Source organism: Talpa occidentalis, unplaced genomic scaffold (genome assembly GCF_014898055.3).
Source record: "Talpa occidentalis isolate TD23 unplaced genomic scaffold, MPIMG_talOcc4v2.1 talOcc4.11, whole genome shotgun sequence".
Classification (NCBI taxonomy): Eukaryota; Metazoa; Chordata; class Mammalia; order Eulipotyphla; family Talpidae; genus Talpa; species Talpa occidentalis.
The window spans coordinates 27,765,424-27,785,476 of record NW_023601104.1 but is presented as its reverse complement, the minus strand read 5'-3'; the positions used below and the strand labels follow the sequence as shown (position 1 = coordinate 27,785,476).

General features: G+C 33.2%; 1 protein-coding gene across 2 annotated transcripts in view; it reads left to right on the top strand.

Annotated features, from left to right (window-relative positions):
• Positions 1–20,053, top strand: part of VPS13C (vacuolar protein sorting 13 homolog C) — a 194,053-nt gene that overhangs the window by 88,115 nt on the left and 85,885 nt on the right. For both annotated transcript variants that reach the window (XM_054687747.1, XM_037502618.2), the window contains exons 42-55: positions 502–605; positions 1,321–1,488; positions 2,688–2,992; positions 3,766–3,913; positions 6,878–7,028; positions 9,260–9,366; positions 10,362–10,531; positions 10,732–10,979; positions 12,428–12,657; positions 13,920–14,012; positions 16,106–16,471; positions 17,019–17,105; positions 19,227–19,382; positions 19,543–19,807. In XM_054687747.1, the coding sequence (XP_054543722.1) occupies positions 502–605; positions 1,321–1,488; positions 2,688–2,992; positions 3,766–3,913; positions 6,878–7,028; positions 9,260–9,366; positions 10,362–10,531; positions 10,732–10,979; positions 12,428–12,657; positions 13,920–14,012; positions 16,106–16,471; positions 17,019–17,105; positions 19,227–19,382; positions 19,543–19,807 (2,598 nt within the window). The remainder of the gene's footprint in view (positions 1–501; positions 606–1,320; positions 1,489–2,687; positions 2,993–3,765; positions 3,914–6,877; positions 7,029–9,259; positions 9,367–10,361; positions 10,532–10,731; positions 10,980–12,427; positions 12,658–13,919; positions 14,013–16,105; positions 16,472–17,018; positions 17,106–19,226; positions 19,383–19,542; positions 19,808–20,053) is intronic.

Below are 20,053 nucleotides of genomic sequence, written 5' to 3'. Positions count from 1 at the left end.
AATCATTTTGCCATAGAAATTCTGAGAATAACAAATATTTTTTAGAGAGAAATCTTAGATGATTATATTTCAGGTATAGCTTACTGTAGAAAGAATAGACTTACTTATCATATTATATTCATTTATGCTTAGTTATCGAAGCAGTAGTTTTTACAATAAAATAAAGGTGAGATGACTTTTACAAATATTGTGTCTTCCTAAATGATGACTTTTTAATTTTGCCAATGTATAGAATATTTGTGTCTAGATACCTGTGACTAATTTTCTTTGAAGTTCGGTTTCTTTTGTTTTAAAATTTCTACAACTTTTATGTATGAGATGCCTACATTATTTGAAAATACTATAAACTTTATTACGTATCTCATACATGTAAGTTGATGCCTATAGTACCACCGATAGTAAATATTTTCTGTTTGCTTCATATCTTGGTAGTATAGAATTGAACTTAAATACCACTGAATTGGTTCACCTGAATTTGGTTAAGTTTCCTGTTTTCCACAGGAATGGATGCTTCTGTTTTTGTAAAGCCAAAGCAGACCGATATGTTTGCCAGACTTAAGGATATCATAGTTAACAATGTTGATTCACATTCCATTCACAAAAAGGTAATTTTAAAAATGATTTCTATATAGAAATTTATTTTAATTCTTTGGGTTTAGCATACCTTTATTCACTTATTCAGTATCTATTTATATATTAGATTGTATTATAATAGATAATATAATTAAAATTATATATTAGATTGTATTATAATCAAAATTATATATTAGATTGTATTATAATAATTTAGATTGTATGTATTATAATTATATATTAGATTGTATTATAATAGATAAATAAAATTATACATTAGCTGTATATAATATAATTTTAATTATATTTAATTTTAATTATATTATCTATTATAATACAATCTAATACATAATATATGAATATGGTCATTCATATAATATTCATTATATATTCATTAATATAATATAATATTCCTTATATGAATAGATACTGTGCTATATGTTTAGCACTTTGTTAGGGACTGGGCACCAATATGGTCACAGTTTGTTTTCAGATTGTTTATAGACTAGATGATGTGTAAAAGTTATTTCTGACCAATTAAGTGATTGATATTTCTGTTGATGAAACTATTTTTATAGAAATAGTAAAAAGTTACTGTCCAGTAAAATGCTTTAAATTTATTCTAGGTTGTATTTAAATGGTGCTTTATATATAAAGCATTCTGTAATAAGGAAACTTATTTTTAACATGGTGATAAAGGCTATATAGTTCTTTTGGTTTAATAACCACTTAATTTAATGCTTTTAGGCTGTCTCTATTTTGGGAGATGAAGTCTTTAGGTTCCAAATGAGTCTTTATCCAGATGCCACAGAAGGAAAGGCCTATACTGATATGTCTAAAGTAGATGGCAAACTTAGTCTCAAAGTGGGTTGTATTCAAATTGTTTACGTTCATAAATTCTTCATGTCTCTTTTGGTAAGTTTACTTTTTAAATATATTTATTTCTCACTGAGGTCTGTCTTTGCTTATAAATACATCTGAACCTAGATAGTCAAAAATAAGGCTGTCTAGTAAATACCCTAATACTGAAGGCAACACTACATTAAAGGAAATCCTTTACATGATGAATGACCAAATGAACTTTTGTTTCATTGTCTTGAACATATAAACTAAAAATCTTTAACATTTCCATAGTTACATGTTCTTATAATACACTTTGATGTTCTACATTTAAACTTCATTGGTGATTGTTTTATGAAATATCCTTAAGAATTATTTTAAGCCCCTTAGATGTTTGAAGGACTAATACAGGATGCGCATTGAGAATACTGCTTCCAAGAATGATCTTTTCTTCATTTGGAAAGATTTTTCTGTTTTTTTAATTGAAATTGAGAAATTTGACTTATTAATGAAAACAAACCCATAGACATTTAATCATCTTTGTTTATGCTTCAATATAATTAAGTAAACCTTGAGAAATAAACTGGCAAAACATTAGTTTCAAAAAATATACTTTATTCCTGTGACTTAGGTACAGAATTAAATCTAATTTGGGAAAAGTAAATTCATTTATATTTGAATTGGCAATGGCAGACATTTAATCATAAAAGTGATATTTTATTTTATTTTTTTTAGAGGCATGTTTTTATTTATTTGTTTGTTTGTTTATACATGCACTGAGTACAGTCAGAAGCGCGGGAGGGTGAGAGAATTCACCAGAGCCAGAGTGGGAGGCAGAGAAGGCAGAAGGACTGAAGTACACTGCTGAGGGGAGCAGCAGGGGGCAGGAGAGGTCTGCGCGCCATGCGGGACCCTCCTCCGGTGGCCGGGCAGCAGCTGGGGATCGAACTGGCGCCGCAGAGGCCGCGGGCAGCTTCGCAACCCAGTGCTCAACCGCTGCGCCACCGGGGAGGCCCATAAAAGTGATATTTTAAAGAATTGTTACCAAAATTTTTCATAAAAGCCAAGTAATTCTGAAATAGATACTATGAAAGTTAAACTATTCTTCCTTCCTGGAGGTAACGTTATTAACATCCTAGAATGTGTTTTTCTGGGCTTTATTCTTTAAAGTAAAGCTTTTCAAAATTTTGCTTTTCAAAAATAAATCCTGGGTGTTTTTTTTTTTTTTTTTTTTTTTTTTTTTGATACTCTCTAAATACAGTTTCTTCCAACAGAACTTCCTCAACAATTTCCAGACTGCTAAAGAAGCTTTGAGCACAGCCACTGCCCAGGCTGCAGAAAGAGCTGCTTCAAGCATGAAAGACTTGGCTCAGAAGAGTTTCCGCCTTTTGATGGATATCAATTTGAAAGCACCAGTTATTATCATACCTCAGTCTTCAGTATCACCTAATGCTGTTATAGCAGATTTGGGCTTAATCAGAGTTGAAAACAAATTTAGCTTAGTTTCTAAGGAACATTACACTCTTCCCCCAGTCATTGACAAAATGAACATCCAACTTACTCAGTTGAAGCTGTCCAGGTATAAATATGTAATTTTGTATTACTTACTAGAAATAGAATTTTTATAGAATGTTTTCTGGGGGTAAAATGCTCTAGTGATTTGTATTTTTCATTCTTCTAATTATGAAACATTGACTGTTGGTTTTGGTTAATGGTTAATAGTAGGGCACCTGTGCTTTGTCTTACCAAATTTGGAATATGATTTTTTTTACTGGGAAAAAAAAAGTACTACTATAATATTTATATTTATACATTATATTTAATTTACTTTGCACATACCTGTTTTTTGTAGATGGGAGAAATTGTCCAAAAATATAATAAAATTTAAGTTTTATTTCCATTTCCAAACATTGACACATTTGGGCATTTTCATTGAGTTATATAAAGAATTATCCTATACAGATGTGAAAGTGTTGCCCATATTGAATGACATGAATACTTATTTGGTTGTACAGATGGTTATTGGCAAGTAAGCTAGAACGATTACCATATGTTTGTTTAACTTCTAGGTTGAGTGGAGTTTTCCCTTTGAGTTTGAAAAAAGTACTAGTAACATAAAACTAAGTACACTTTGTCCTCCAATTTTTGGAGTATGTAACATTTGTATAACATTTGTACTAGCTGCTAGTCTTTGTGAAAGATAGTAAGTGCAAAATTATACTTTATGAAATTTGTGTCATTGAAATCAGCATTTTCCTGTGTGAAAAATGGTACACAATATGCCAGTCTTCATTTTCAAATGTAATTTTCAAAATATTTCTGAATATGAAATGAATTCTATTTATCTTTCAGAACTATTTTGCAGACTAGCTTGCCACAGCAAGACATTGAAATTTTAAAACCAGTAAACATGCTTTTGTCCATACAACGAAATTTGGCAGCAGCATGGTATGTGCAAATTCCAGGGATGGAGATCGAAGGAAAACTAAAACCTATGCAAGTAAGTCTATATCTAAAATATATGAATATTGCTTTTATCATCATGCAGTTCTAGTGTACATCAGAAGTGACAACACATTAAAAGAATATGCTTTGTTAACTGAAATTGAGGTCATCCAAGTTTCACACACTTTATTTCATGTTAGTCAGATATTTGATAAAGCCAACAACACTTGTAAGAAAAATTATTTGTAAATTTGGAATATTCTATTAAGGTTTTAAGGCAGTTTAATTGTAAGACACTGTAAAGTAACATTGGATACCACATTCAAAAAACCTTAGTAATATTTTTCTTGTGTAGAAAACTCATTTAATTAGTAAAGTAGGTATGGTTTTAAGTAAGTGAATATGTTTATTTGGTAGGCATTTAAATACAGCACTATTTTATTTTTGTAAAGATGTATTTTGTTTATTTATGTATACAAGAGCTGGGATGTAAGCTAGAGGTGCTGGAGGTAGGGTGAGAGGATTCACCAGGGACAGAATAGGGAGCAGAACAAGTGGATCGACTGAAATACATTGCTGAGGGGAGCAGCGGGAGAAGACAGGAGAGGTCTGCTGTGCCATGTGGGTTAGCTCCCTGACTGGGATTAACTCATCCTGCAGTAGCTGGCTATAGCTTTATAGTGCTGAGACTTAATCCCTTGCGCCACCAAGGAGACCCAGTACTGCACTAGTTAGAGCATGTGTAGGCTTTACAAGAAGAGGCAGGAATAGTTGAAGATGGTCCTGGGATATAGGAATCTTTTGATTTTTGTATGCCTATGTGTGAGGAAACTGTTGAAGCTAAACAGTAAGGGGGAGGTTAGGGAAGTGACTAAACAGTATGTGAAAAATCAAAATTTAGTAGTTTACTGTTTTTGATATCTGTGATTATTCCAGAGGTAGTTCTAAGATGAAACATTAAAGCTCAAAGGACCAGAGTTCTACTAGGGAAGAAATTAAAATTGAAGTCCATTGTAGGTGTCTGTGTATATGCATGAATGGCTCACTTATATGAAGAAAAGTGTCTGTTTGTGATATTCTTGTAGACTTCTCTCTTCCAAAGTTGTGGGTCTTTAAATCTTCCTTACTTTTAACAGATTACTATTTGATCCTTTTTCCTTTCTTTCAGAGATCGTATAATTATAGGTTGCTGAAAGAAAAAGTGAAACCTAAATCTCTATCAATAGGAAAATGTGGCTCAAATTACACTATATTCAAATTTTGGGCATTATAGGCCAGATAGAGTGAATGAATCAGAACTATGTGAAATGAAATGGGTATATCTTAAACAAACAAAAAAAAATGTTGCAAAATTATAGTGCAATAGGTGAGACAGTGAACAATGCTATATGTTATTTATAGAGAAACACAATAGTGGAAAATATAAGAAAGAATTCATGGGAAGAATAGTTTCGTAATACTTTGGGGTGGAGAGAAGGGAATGGGAACTCAGAGAAGTAAATTTGAGGTTTCAACCTTACCTATAATGGGAAAAAATGATCTGAAGGAAATATAGCAACTTGTTAAGGTACAGCTAGATGGTTGGTTCACTGGGGAGGATTATTGTATTCTTTACGCTTTTCTTTTATGCTGGAAGTATTTGAGAAGAAACAAGTAAAAACCAAGAAGACCAAAGTTTACCATGAAAGTATGATCATCACTTTAACTAAAAATTCCCTGTTAAGTCAGGCATTCATCCACCCATCCAGGGTAGTCTCTGTTGCCTCATTTGTGATCTCGTTCTTTCTAGACATTCCTTCTTTGGTGATAATCTGTAGAGTTCTCCTGTGTCTGCAGTGCAGCTATGAAATGGTATCAAGGAGATGATAGTGGGTAATCTCTCAAAATTGTCCTTCAGATTGACTGAAGACCAGTTTAAGTATATGATGCAATTGTTTATTTTACCAACAGCAAACCAAAAGTGGTAATGAAGTAAGTTGCATTTCTGGTTGTGATATTTTGGTTGCTATCACAGATGAACACAAGGAATTTCTAGGAGGTTAAAGTGACATTTGTATTCTAAGGAATGGGATTTGGGACAACGGAAATCCCTGTCATTATCTCATGCCAAAATATATCACTCTTTTCATTTAGGCTGGGAGTCAGGCAATTTCCTTGGTAACAAGGGGTATTGTGATATTCTAGGAGAAGGTGCTGTGAATCCTTTCATGCCTTTGTGAATTTGTGTTGAACTACTTGAAATAGGCATTTTAGACCATTGTATGTATGATGAAAATGTACAAAAGTATAATGAAAAGTTTCAGTGGCTCTTTGCTGCCAGTAGCTGCCTTTTTTTTGTTTTAGCTTCTTCATTCTTTAGCTACTTATGAAGAAAGTGATATTATTCCTATTTAAAAGATTAAGAAACCTGACTTAAGGAGGCTAAGAAATTTGTCCAACATACCTTAAAAGTTAGAATTGATCCAGCAGATCTCACTGACTCAAAAAATCTTGCTTATATTTCGGCCACACATCCCCTTTTGTATATGTAGGCAATGAACAAGCTCCTCCCTTCCTGGTCATTGCTAAATTGCAGGAGAACACCATTTTTCACTTCTTGGTGAGACAAAAAATTGAGCAGCCCTCTTCCTGTATTGAGTTTGGAGTGGAGCAAATAATGTGGAGGAAGGGGTTGGTACTGGGTGAGAAGAAAGAGAGGCAAAATGGAGATGGGGAAATAGGGAGAGGGAAGAGAGTCACATGTCCAGGAATAGAACAAGGTAGGTACAGATAAGCAGGGAGAGTGATGAAGTGCCAGAAGTCAAGGTTTGTATCTGGTCAGCAGAACTGGGTTTATACACAGGAATCTCACAGTGTACAAGATGAAGTACTTCTCTCCTGGTATTTATGATCCCAACTCTTTATCTCTCTTAGTAGAAGAACTGTTAGTTAATTTACAGAACCCCTAATTGAGACATAAACGTGATGTTCTGTACTTGTTGTTACTTTTTATTAATAAAAATTTATTGTTGGTTTCTAGGTTGCACTCAGTGAAGATGACTTAACAGTTTTAATGAAAATTTTACTGGAAAATCTGGGAGAGGCTTCTTCGCAGTCAAGCCCTACACAATCTACCCAGGATGCTGTAAGAGTAAGAAAAGATGTTCTAATTAGATCTGATCACCTCAAAGGTAAAATTGATAACATATTTTTTTTGCTTTGATGGATGGAAAAAAATTAGTTTTAATATCATCTTTATGATAAGTGATGTTTTTTTAAATTGTCCAGCAGTATAATATAGTATGAGAAGATTTTATAATGTGTTACTGTGAAAAATATGCTGGGACTTCCTCTTACAAATCCAGGGAAAGGGGATAAACTCATTGTCTATCTAAAGAGAGGGACCACCTGTTATTTCTAGCATGTGAAAGCTGCATATGTTGAATTTCATGAGGCATTGAAGTAGTATCCCTGGAGTGAAAAAAAGCAAGCTTGGCATGTAACATAGTAAGGTCCCAAAATAATTGAGAGAAAAGGACCTGGATTTCATACTTAGAAACTGGCCTCTGAGAGAGAAAGGTAGTCTTTTTTTGCTTTTAGGAAGGTATTCTTACATAGTAACAATTTTACATCTCTGGTTTTATTGGAGAATGACGTAGTGAGGTATATGTAAGGGAGTTTTCCAGATTATTAAAATAGAATTTTTAAAAAGCATTGAACTTTGGGCCTCCACGGTGGCACAGCGGTTGAGCGCTGGGTTGCAAAGCTGCCCGCAGCCTCCACAGCTCTGGTTCGATCCCCGACCACCAGGCAAGGATCCCACATGGTGCGCAGACCTCTCTCCTGCCTCCCGCTGCTCCCCTCAGCAGTGTATTTCGTCAGTCTGCTTATTCTGTTCCCGGCTCTGGCCCTGGTGAATTCTCTCACCCTCCCGCGCTTCTGACTGTACCCAGTGCTTGTATAAATAAATAAATAAATCTTTAAAAAAAAAAGGCATTGAACTTCTTAAATTAGGCATTTTTGAAAGGCAATTTTTCTAAAATTTAAGGTTCCTTTTTGTTTTCTTAAAATCGTATACAGTGTAATTTCACTTTATTTTCATTGATTAAAGATATTAATGTGAATATCATTATGTTTTAAGATTGGTAATAGGTCAATTTTCCATGGCTTAAAAAAAAGATGAAGTGCTACTTGTCCTTATAATTGATGACCCCAGGCTACTATATTTTTATAATCCTCAAATTATCAGCTGTTAATTCTGATAGCAGTTGAAAAACTGCCACTTAATAATACCATACCAACACTCTTTATCCTACAGTTAGACCTCATGTGTTTTGCAAACACACAAATGGCTAGAGTAGTGTGCAAAATAAGGTTTTTGGTTCAAGTGCATAGTTATGCATGCTCCATGTGCTTAGTAATGCCAGTGTCTATAACCCCATGTTGAGTACATTAGTAGCAAGCTTTATGTGGTTAATGATCTCATTATGTTCAGAAATAGTTTATGTTTATGCATCTAGCTATATGGTTAATATAGTACTTGGAAAACTTGTAAGCTCAGATGAAAGCTGTGAAGATGATGAATGATGAAAGTATGAATTATTCTTGGGAAGAGTGAAGAAAAAAACCCCAAATTTCTCCAAATCGGAGATACCTTTATATGGTTAAAGGCCTTTCCAGTCACTTGTAAGAACACTTTTTCCTCTAAATGACCAAAGAATACAATCAGTCTTCAAAAGGGATTATAGAATTATTTTGTAAGTGTGGTTGAAATTAGTATCTATTCTTATTTATCGATAAAGTTTCTGCCTAAAAATAAGGGAAAAGACAGAATTACTTCTGTCTCATTCACCTCAAAATCTCATTCACCTAAAAATCTCAGATTCACTTCCCCACATTATATTTGAGCTCTGTTTGACTCTGCTGATGAATTACATTCTGTTTTTGTAAAGGTAATGAGTAGGGTGATGTAGGTTATTAGAGAAAGTAAGAAGAGTCCTTGGCTAGTGGAGGATCTGTTACTGACTAGCTGTGTATTCTGGGACAAAGTATTTTACTTTTCTCTGCCTTCATTTTCATCTCTTTTTGGAATTATATAACCAGTTTGTGAAATGTTTTGATAATTTAAACTTCTCTGTAATAAGTTAGCCATTCCCTGAAGGGTCTTTTTAAAAATTTTTTTGGTATTTTTGCAAGTTCACCTCCACCTCTTATTGTGGACTACCTCTGCATTTGGCCATGTACTAAATGTATATAGAATAAATAATTTTCATTTTTATTGTCTCATGTAATATAATTTAATTATTCCTAAAAAGTGTGATAGAAATTTAGAATAATAAATTATACCAGTTTTTAAGATATTTATAAAATCATATATCTATTAAAAGCTCTTTAAATTTCATTTTTATATTTGAACCATCAGAACAAGATTTGACAGACTCAAAGATTTCTGTGGACCAGAATGTCTCTCTCCAATTTGAGTTTCACTTTGAATCTCTTTCCATTATCCTTTACAACAATATCAATCAGGTATGTAGTAAATTTCTCTAGTTACAAACGAATCCTAACTCTTGATATTAAATTTTAGAATATTGGTATTTTTTATCTAAAAATTGTGTCTATTAAATTCTGTTTGGCTTGTAGAATATACATTGGTCTTGCTCTCTGTCTTTATTTTATTAGTGTTTCTAACCTTACTTCAGGATTTGATACCTTGATTCTACCTCTCTTTTTCTTTCCAGCCTAATTCCCTCCCATTCTTTAATTGAAATATTCAAGCCTAAGCAATCAATACCTTGTACCCTCAGAGACACTTGAATTGTTTGCTTGTGATTTTTCTTTGTCCAGAATGTCTTCTACTTGCCTCCTCTTAACCTATCTGGTCCTACTCAAAATGCAAGCATCAAGTTAATTCTTACCTCCTTCATCAGTTTTTAGCAGTGCACAGTGATCTTTGATCCTTTGGATTTTTCCTGTTTATATTCTTTACTAAATCATGTACTGTTTTTTGTGGAATATGAGCGCATACACATGAATGAATATGAATAAATAAATGACTATATGTCATTTTTTGATCATTTGCAACTTACAGCATTACCTTATGAAATTCCTTGTAATGTATTTCTATTTTATTTTCTCCATTAGAATAAAAGCTTACTTAGGTCACCTACTATGCCTTATCCTTATTTATAAACATCATATTTCTATCGCTGTTTTATACAGAAGAGTTCATTAAATATTAATTAGATTAATTAATAAAAATTCCTGTTTCTTTTTATTTGCTTTGAACTATAAATGAGATAATTTTGTATATTAATGTTAAATATTGCACACATAAAAGTAGTTGCTTGTATGTATACTGTCACAGTGCATTTTCTTTCTGTTTCATTTGTGTTTTAACAATTCATGCTTTTAAAATTTGTGAGATCCATTTGCCTTTTGTATCTAAATTAAGAAATATATTTAAAAGTAATTATACATTGTTTAGAGATAATTGATTCTTTTACTTGCAAAATGTGCCACAGGAATCCAAACTTTCATTTCATAATGACAGTTTCCGACTTGGTGAACTCAGACTTCATCTTATGTCTTCCACGGGAAAGATGTTTAAGGATGGCTCAATGAATGTCAGCATTAAACTTAAGACATGCACCCTTGATGATCTCAGGGAAGGTATTGAGAGAGCAACATCAAGGTTTGTCATCTCTGAATTTTCTGTACATTATTTAACATTGACATTCCACCTGGCATTGCTCCTAGGCACTGCTGATACTGACCTATTTCCTAATCAGATTAAAAACTGAAAGGTGACAGAAAGATTATTAAAGTGTATGGGAAAATGTTCATATTTTTAGTTATTTTGGTAGGATTAAAATATGATTATATATTTTTCAGAATGATTGACAAGAAGGATCATCAAGATAGCAACAGTTCTATGATTGATATAAGTTACCAACAAGACAGCAATGGAAGTCATATGGATGCCGTTCTTGACAAGCTGTATGTATGTGCCAGTGTGGAATTTCTGATGACCGTGGCAGATTTCTTTGTCAAAGCTATGCCTCAAAGTCCTGAAAATATGGCCAAAGAAGCACAGGTTCCACTACGACAGACTGCCACAGCAAAAAGCAAGATAGAGAAAGGTTAGCAGAATTTACCTGTCATAGATAACAACCTGCTATGTATTTTAGCAAAAATTACAAACAGAAGAAAGAGAATTGAAGATTTTAAGAACATAAAATTATTTAAAATTTAAGTATTTTCTATATAAAAATTTTAGTGTACATTTTTAAGAGAAAGAGTAGATTTATACTTTATTAGGGATCAGAAAATTTCTTATCTGGTTCCAACTCTGCCATTAACATTTCTTTACTCATCCAGAAAGAATGGGAGTTAATCTGGTTTTGTAGTTGGCAGCCTGTTATAGAAAAAATCTTTTAAGTAAAATATTTGGAAGAAATCTAGCATATTGAAGAACAATTGAACAGATAAAAATCATAAGATGGGAATCTTGGTGGAGCCAGCATAACATCCTTGGGCATAAACTTAGATGCCTTCAATTCTGTAGACCAGTATGTAATAGTCTGGTTTCTTTCTATGAAAGCCACTTCCCTGCTCTATAAGCCTTTTATTCCAACATTACCAAGTAGACCAGTGATTTTCTTTGTTGTTACGTTTTAATTGTTTGGGGTCAGGGTTTTTTCTCCCTAATGTATAACTCAGTAAAATTGGAAAATTATCATTTATTGGTAAGGTCAGACTTTCATTTTTTTCATTTACCTTTAATGTTTGTTAAACAGTAATCATCTTTGATTTCTCTTATTTAGTGTATTTATGCTATTGTATGACTAGACACTGACTAGACACTGACACTGACACTGACACTGACTAGACTTCAGGGTGAAACCAAAGTAAACAATTTAATGTTTACATTTTAAAAAAAAATTTATGCATACAAGAGCTGGGGTACAGGCCAGCGATGTGGCAGCGGGGAGATGGGGCTGGGAGGATCCACCAGAGACAGAGCAGGGAACAGAACAGGCAGACTGACCGAAACACACTGCTGAGGGGAGCAACGGGCGAGACAGGAGAGGTCTGCCGCACCATGTGGGTTAGCTTTCTGGCCGGCTGGGGATCTAGCTCATGCTGCAGACAGAGGCTGTGGATTGCTTCATAATGTGGTACTTAACCCCTTGCGCCACCAGGGAGGCCCTAATGTTTACATTTTATCAGCGTTTCTTTTCCTATTTCCTATATTCCTCTCTTTTCCCCTCCAACATATCACAGTACACACTCATGTGTGTATACCTGTTTATACTTTAATTTGGATACAAAGAACTTTAGGCAAGATAATCCCTGGTAGGTTGAAGTGGGAATAATCCTTTTATGACGGGGATTAAATTGCATTATCTTATACAATCAGCATCCATTAATAATCATTTATCAGTGATATTGGGTTGATTATTAGCATTAATTTTACCATTTTTGTTAGAATTGGATATTAGAAACAACTTAGAGATTTGTAGGTAAAATGTACTCAGGTGACAAGATTTAGTTTACAACTTTTTGGTTCCTATTTTTGTTTCTTCAGATGACTCTGTAAGGCCGAATATGACCTTAAAGGCCAAAATCACAGATCCAGAAGTGGTGTTTGTTGCCAACCTGACAAAGGCTGATGCTCCCGCTCTGACAGCCTCATGCGAGTGTAATCTTTCTTTGTCAACATCAAAACTTGAACAGATGATGGAAGCTTCTGTGAGAGATCTTAAAGTACTTGCTTGCCCTTTTCTCCGAGAAAAGAGAAGAAAAAACATTACTACAGTAAGAATTACCTTATATCCTTAGTTTGAAGAATGTCAGAAATGGTTGATTCATAGAATTCTAGAATTTGAAAACTCTGTAGGATGTTAGAGATTATTTACTATTTATAAGCTTGAGATTTTATAGATAAGAATGTTGAGTTCCAAAGATGTTAAATGATTTAGCCATGACTGCTAGTAACTGAATTGGGGACTATTTCCAGACTGGTTTTCTTTACATTCTGTCATCTTTTGTTGAACAGTGTTTGAATTTTAATGCAAATCAACACTTGTTTTAAGGTGTTTTTTGTTGTTGTTGTTGTTCACCACGGTGTGCCCACTGAGGAAATGACTATTAAATCTTTGAGTTAAGGGTGAAAAAATTCAATTGAAGTCATGTGACCAAAAGAGATTATGTTTTATTGTTAAAAGCTCATTGTTCCAATTGTTTTCATGATTGTTGAAAAATATGATTTTTGTTAAGAAGTTAAATTACCATGTAAATTTTTATGTTAAATTGATAATTTTATGTTAAAGAGGATTATTATGTGACTCATTTACAGTTTTGTTTTAAAATTATAATATTTGTGAGCCAAGTGACTTGCATGAAGAAAAGTAGTGCTAGTTTAGTCTATACTTGATCATGAAACAGTCTTTGTAGGATCATTTTCTTTGGATATATCATAGAAAGCTTGTATTAATTATTCCACTAAAAGTTCATCTAATTTTTTGAAATGAAAGTTATCCACTACAAATTCTCCAGCTTTGGCATAAGATTATTTCTTTTAACTGTCAGAATATTGATTTCATAATTTCAGTAAAGCATTTAGTTTGACTATATGCAATTTATTCTAATAATTATCTTGTATGATATTCAAGACTGATCCATTTAGTTAATCATTTTGAAACTGTCATTTACCTACCTTCCCACAGTCTCTCATTTGTTTTTATAGATATCTTAAGAATAGATTTTATGGAGCTCATCACTTAAAATGTATCTTTGCAAAAGGAAGCATTTTAAACTTTTAGTAGTAACTGTGCATTGTTACTTAAGAATTTGACATAAAGGAATTGATCACAGCTTCTCAAAATCTTTAAAAATGTTCACAGACTTGTGTTCAAAGAAGCCCTGACAAGAGATTCTCAGTGAAGTTAACTTGCCTTTTTGCTTTTAGCTGTAGACTTTGTAGTTAAAGATGTCAAATTAAGTAAGAAATGCTCTTGTGTGTATTACATATATACTAAGGAAATAACTGTGTAAATGTGAACTTCATTTGCTTCTAGGTCTTACAGCCATGCTCTTTATTTATGGAAAAATGTACATGGGCTTCAGGGAAACAAAATATAAATATTAAGGTTGAAGAATTTATAATTAAAGTAAGTGCCTCTCATATTATTAGGTGAAAATGAATTCTTAATTTTCAAATAATATTGTATACTTGCAGTTATGAGACAGTATTTTTTGATACCGCTCATGTATGTATAGCATTCTATAGCCATGTATTCAGTAATTAATAAATATCTCTGACATTAACATATATTTTTAATGCAAATACTTATTTTTAATTAAAGGAGTACTTATAACTCCCTACCAATGATCAAAATAGGTTATCCGATTACATTGGTGTGTTGAATTTGGTGGGGGGGAGTGTTAATTGAGTGGGAAGAGACCTGAAGAAAGGTTAGAAAAATGAGGTTGCTGTTTTTTGTTGCATGTCATTTTTAGTTTTTTATTTGAGACATAATTTGACTGAATTTAATAACTGATTAAATGTTTTATATAACTTATGTCATTTGTAATGATTTATGGTAGAAATTAATTATTAGAATTTACTTTTTAAAATTTCTTTTGTTTGAAATGTTGAAAGAGAATCTTTGTTTTCCAGAGAAATTCAGATTCTTTAAATATTATTTTGTTACCACCTACAAATGGAAGATATAGAATACTTAGCAAAATCTATTTCTCTCTCTCTCTCAAGGATAGAAAAATGAGGTGGTTAATGCTAATTCTAATAATACCTTTACCTATATAGGTTAATGAACAATAGTGGTTAGACTCAGGTTCAAACTAATGTCATTTGAATTACCATGTAAATAACAATGTAGTGTTCTCCCAGCGTTTAAAGATAGTAGATAGTCTTAGGTTGTGTTTTAACAGATACAGTTTTTTTTAAAGAATTAAAGGAGAGGGAAATTCCTTGAACTTGCATGTACTTTTTCAAAGACACTAGGTGAAGGTGCTAGGGTTCCCATCCCCCGCCTCTTTCTATCTTTGTACGTCAATTTATTTATTCAACATTTGAAAAAATCTCTTACTACGAATGAAAAAAGTCCTATACAGGGCTTTAGCAGTACATTGTCCCTGCCTTCAAAAAATGTAACAACATATATGAGAGAAGTAAATCATTGATTTTAGCTTTCAATGCCCAATGCTAGAGGCATGCAAAAAGACATGGGACCATTTACTCACACCAGATCATCATCTCTCTGGAAGTGAGTTACCTGAACTGAGATTTTACAATCTGAAACATGTTAGATGGAGAGGAAGGGGAAGGGCTATATAGATATAACTAACAGTATGCGCAAAGGCAGAGATGTGAAAATTCCTTAAAGGACTTAGAGTAGTGGTTCCCTGTGGCTGACTGAAGGGTATGGCAGAGTTGTAGGATTAAGAGCACTAATTTTAGGTGTCATTAATAAGGCAAAAGAAAAGCAGGTTCAGTTGACAGGAAACTTTGAGAAGAAATACATACTAAATACTTTTTTATCATATTAAGTAAAGGCTTTGAGAAAGGAACAATAAAGAAATCTATTTAACTTATTTAATGTACGACTTAAACTTTGGAAAACCCTGCTTGTTAATTGATTAGGCATGGAGTCAAGAAGAGCTTTGTGTCTCAAGCTGAAGAGCATTTGAGTTTTGTTCTGAAAATTGTGAGAAATTGGAGACTGAAACTAATGATTGACATGCTCAGGTCACATTTTAGAAAAATCAGTCCACTGGCAGTGTGAGGGTTGGGTTGCAAGTGTGCTAGCTGGGCATGGAGAACATCATCCTGTCCTACTATGGCCTAGTGAGAGGAGGGAGGAGTTGAGCAAAGACATGAAAGCCAAGTGGGTGTATTTTAATGACATCACACACTTTGATTTAGTTCATTGCAGCTGGAGGAAAATGAAAAAATTCATTGCAAATTTACATTTTTTCTGTTCACATCATACTCTTGATTCTTTATTGAACAGTTTTGATTTAGGTTCTTGACAATTAACATTTAAGATAAATTACTTAATTCCAGAGTAATCTGGAGCAGAAATCAATGTTTTGAGGTTACTTGACTTGACATGATTATATGTGTTTTCTTTAGTTAGAAGTTTAATATTTTTAAATTTTTAATTAGTTTTTGCATTATATATTAATTCTTTTCATCTGAGGAAGAATTTATTCTAAAATTTTTCTCCTTTTCTTTTCAAAGATTTCACCCATAATTCTTAATACTGTGATGACAATTATGGCTGCTATGTCTCCGAAAACAAAAGAAGATGAATCTAAACATACATCTAAGGAAATAGAAAATCTTTGGGGTATCAAGTCTATTAGTGATTTTAACTCTTGGTTTCTTGGTGTTGACACGGCAACAGAAATAACAGAAAATTTCAAAGATAGTCAACATACATTGATAGAGGAAAATTGTGCTGTTACTGTGGAATCCATTCAGGTTACCTTAGAATGTGGCCTTGGGCATCGAACTGTACCTTTATTATTGGCAGAGTCTAAAATTTCGGGAAATATCAAAAATTGGACTTCCTTAATGACTGCTGCTGCTGACATGACATTAGAGGTATGACATATAGTACTGTCAGAACTGACTTCTCAAAAGTACAATTGCAGATTTAAGATATGAGCTTTTCTTGTTTGTGCATGATGTAGATAATACATCTAACATTTAATTGTTGATATATAGCAATAGTATTATTTATTTAGTCACTACTTTTTAAAGATGCTTTTGCTAAAGAATTTGTTTATGGCAATAAAGTAAGAAAAAATATATACATATTTATAGATATTCTTTATACCTGTCTTTTTTTTAAAAGATTTATTTTATTTATGCATCTAAGAACTGGAATATAGGCCAGAGGTGTTTGGGGGTGAGAGGATTCACCAGAGACAGAGAGGGGAGGATTGAACTCGTGCTGCAGTGGCTGCCAATAGCTTCATTGTGCTGAGGTTTAACCTCTTGCACTACCAGGGAGGCCCTGTATATATTCTTTATGTATATTCCTTGTGTCTTTAGGTTTGTTTTTTTAATGGCTATTGACAAAAATTATTTCCTCTTGCTAGTTATAGAAATATATAAAGTTGTCTCTCATAATTTTGTGCCTTTCCAGGTTCACTATTATAATGAGATCCATGCTGTTTGGGAGCCACTGATTGAGAGAGTGGCAGGAAAGAGACAATGGAATTTAAGGCTTCATGTAAGGAAGACTTAAAGTATCTTTGTAGAAGCACACTAAACATGTTCATCTATATTTTTTTGTTTTGTTATTCTCAAGATGTGGTGCAGGATCCTTGAGGACCTTTCAGGAGGTCCATGAGGTCAAAACTCTTCATAATAGATGTTATAGCATTTTTACTTTACTTCTTTCATAAAAATATAATGGAATTTTCCAACAATTCTATAATACTAAAAAAGAATGAATATAGAAGCAGAAATAAGAATCCGTCCCTTTTTAGAGCATGCATGAAAGATATTTGTAAATATACTCTATTTTTAACAACTTTTTTCTTAAAAATATAATTTATGTTAACATGTAGTTGTTATTTTAAATGAATTACCATTTTCTCAACCTTAGTTTATATTAGAGTATATGTGGGTAGATATAATCCATATACATGAAACTGGAATCCTCAGTGAATATAAGTGTGAGACCAAAAGATTTGAGAACTGCTATTTTATGAACTCTTTTGTTTTATATTTTTAATGGTACTTCTTAAGAACACTTGAGGGTCCTAGATACTAAAGCACATTTTTCTAAATTAACAGGAACGTGAGTTATATACCCTTAAATTATCATAGCATCCCTCTCTGGGACAATGTAACTAACATGCAGAGCTCTGAATTTGAGTAGATTCTTATTTTAAAGGGAAGAAGTCACTTATTCGCTGTTCTAATTTCTTCTCCATTAGTTATAATATTTCTGACCTACATCTCTGTGGCAGTGGGAAGCTAACAAAAATATTTTACAAGATTTTTGAAATATTCTTAGAATAAAAACTCCGATGACTGATTGAAAGCTTATATTTTATATAGGTGTTACTGGTAAAATGTTGAAAGAAAGAAACTTGTTTCCAGATGTTACTTCCAGTAAGGATTAATGTACACTTCAGGGTTATCTTAGATTGCTCATCAACACATAATGACCCATTAGTAAGGCAACACTGAGTAAATTGCTTGTTCTAGGGAATGCACAAGAGACAAATATTGTCACTGGTTTTGAGTGCATTCATGATGCAATTCTAAACATTTCTCCATGCTTTGACTACACACTAAAAAAAAGAATGCTGATGTGTGCTAAATCAAAGTGAAGCACTGAATATTCTTTTAAAATATATTTATTTATTTTTTTACATCGTTCATTTTGGTACTATGTTTGCTTTCTCCCCTCAGGTGTAATCCCCATAAAATCTCACCACCACATCACCCATGAAAAGTCATCATAGTTTCTTGTTCCCTTCCTTCCCATTTTGACCCCGTCTCCCTCCTTCTCCCCTGCTGTGTGTCTTAGATTTATAGTTTGTCTGCTACTTTTGTCTTTTTTTCTCACCTCTGTATTCTTGTATTTCTCCTATAAGTGAAACTATCTGATATTTTTCTTCTTTCTTCTGATTATTTCACTTAGTATAATCCTTTCCAACTCCATCCATGTTGTTGCAAATGGCATGAGTTTATCTTTTTGACTGCTGAATAGTATTCCATTGTGTATATATACCACATCTTTTGATCCAGTCATGTGTTTTAGGGCATTTAGACTGTTTCCATATCTTAGCTATTGTAAATAGTGTCGCAGTGAACATAGGGGTGCAGGTATCCTTTTGAATGAATATTTTTTTGTGTCCTTTGGGTAGATCCCTAGTAGTGAAACTGCTACTCCATTTTTAGTAATTTGAGGGTCCTCCACTCAGCTCTCCATAGTGGTTGGACCATTTTGCATTCTCACCAGCAGTGAAAGAGGGTTCCTTTTTCTCCACATCCTCCCTAGCATTTGTTGTTGCTGTTTTTTAAAAATATGAGCCATTCTCACTGGTGTGAGGTGGTATCTCATTGTGGTTTTAATTTGCATTTTCCTGATGATAAGCAATGCTGAACATTTTTTTATATACCTGTTGGTCATTTGCATGTCCTCTTTGGAGAAGTGTCATTTTCGCTGTTCTGCCCATTTTTGACTGGATTGTTGAAGCACTGTATGTTTTTCAAAGTGAGACTCTGAGAATCCTTAAGGTAAAGTGATTGGTTTAGGAGAATTTAACTCTATGGAGAGTATGTTAATTTTATTATTAATTGGCTAATAACTTAAATGTATCATTTATCCTCATAGGTAAAGAAGAATCCAGTCCAGGATAAAAGTTTGATGCCTGGGGATGATTTTATTTTTCTTCCTGAGCCACAAACAGCAATTCATATATCTTCAGGAGATACAATGAATATAACAATATCTAAAAGTTGTCTTAGTGTTTTCAACAACTTAGCAAAAGTATGTTTGGCATTTATTTGGAATACTTCAAATAGAATTTTGAAATGTATTTAGTTTATTGTGATCAAAACAATTTTCTTTAAAATATGTAGTCATGGTTTAATTTTTGAAAGAAATGCATTTTGTAAAAATTTTGTTGCCATGTTGTGTTCCTTTTCAGGGTTTTTCAGAAGGCACTGCCTCTACTTTTGATTACTCTTTAAAAGACAGAGCACCTTTTACAGTAAAAAATGCTGTAGGTGTACCCATTAAGGTACAGCCCAATCATAACCTCAAAGTGATGGGTTCTCCTGAGAAAAGTGATATTTATGATGTTGATGCTGGCCAGAATTTGGAATTGGACTATGCCAGCATGGAACCTTCACATCATGGGAAGCGATCTATATTGAGCCGTCAAGAAAGCTCCTTTTTCACTTTGACCTTTGGTATGCTATACTTATTTTAAGGGCAACTTTGGAATTATAGGTGTGGTCTTAATTTTTGTAAACTATGAAAAATATTTTGCTACAGATATCTTGCGGTGTGACATTTCTAAAGACTTGATCAAGTAGCTGGTAAACTCTTGTCTCTTGTTTTCTTTTAAACTTGAGAAAATTTTACTTGATTAAGAAGCATCTTAGAAAACTAGATTATTGCCGCCGCCGCCCCCCCCCCACCCCCCGCTCCGGTGG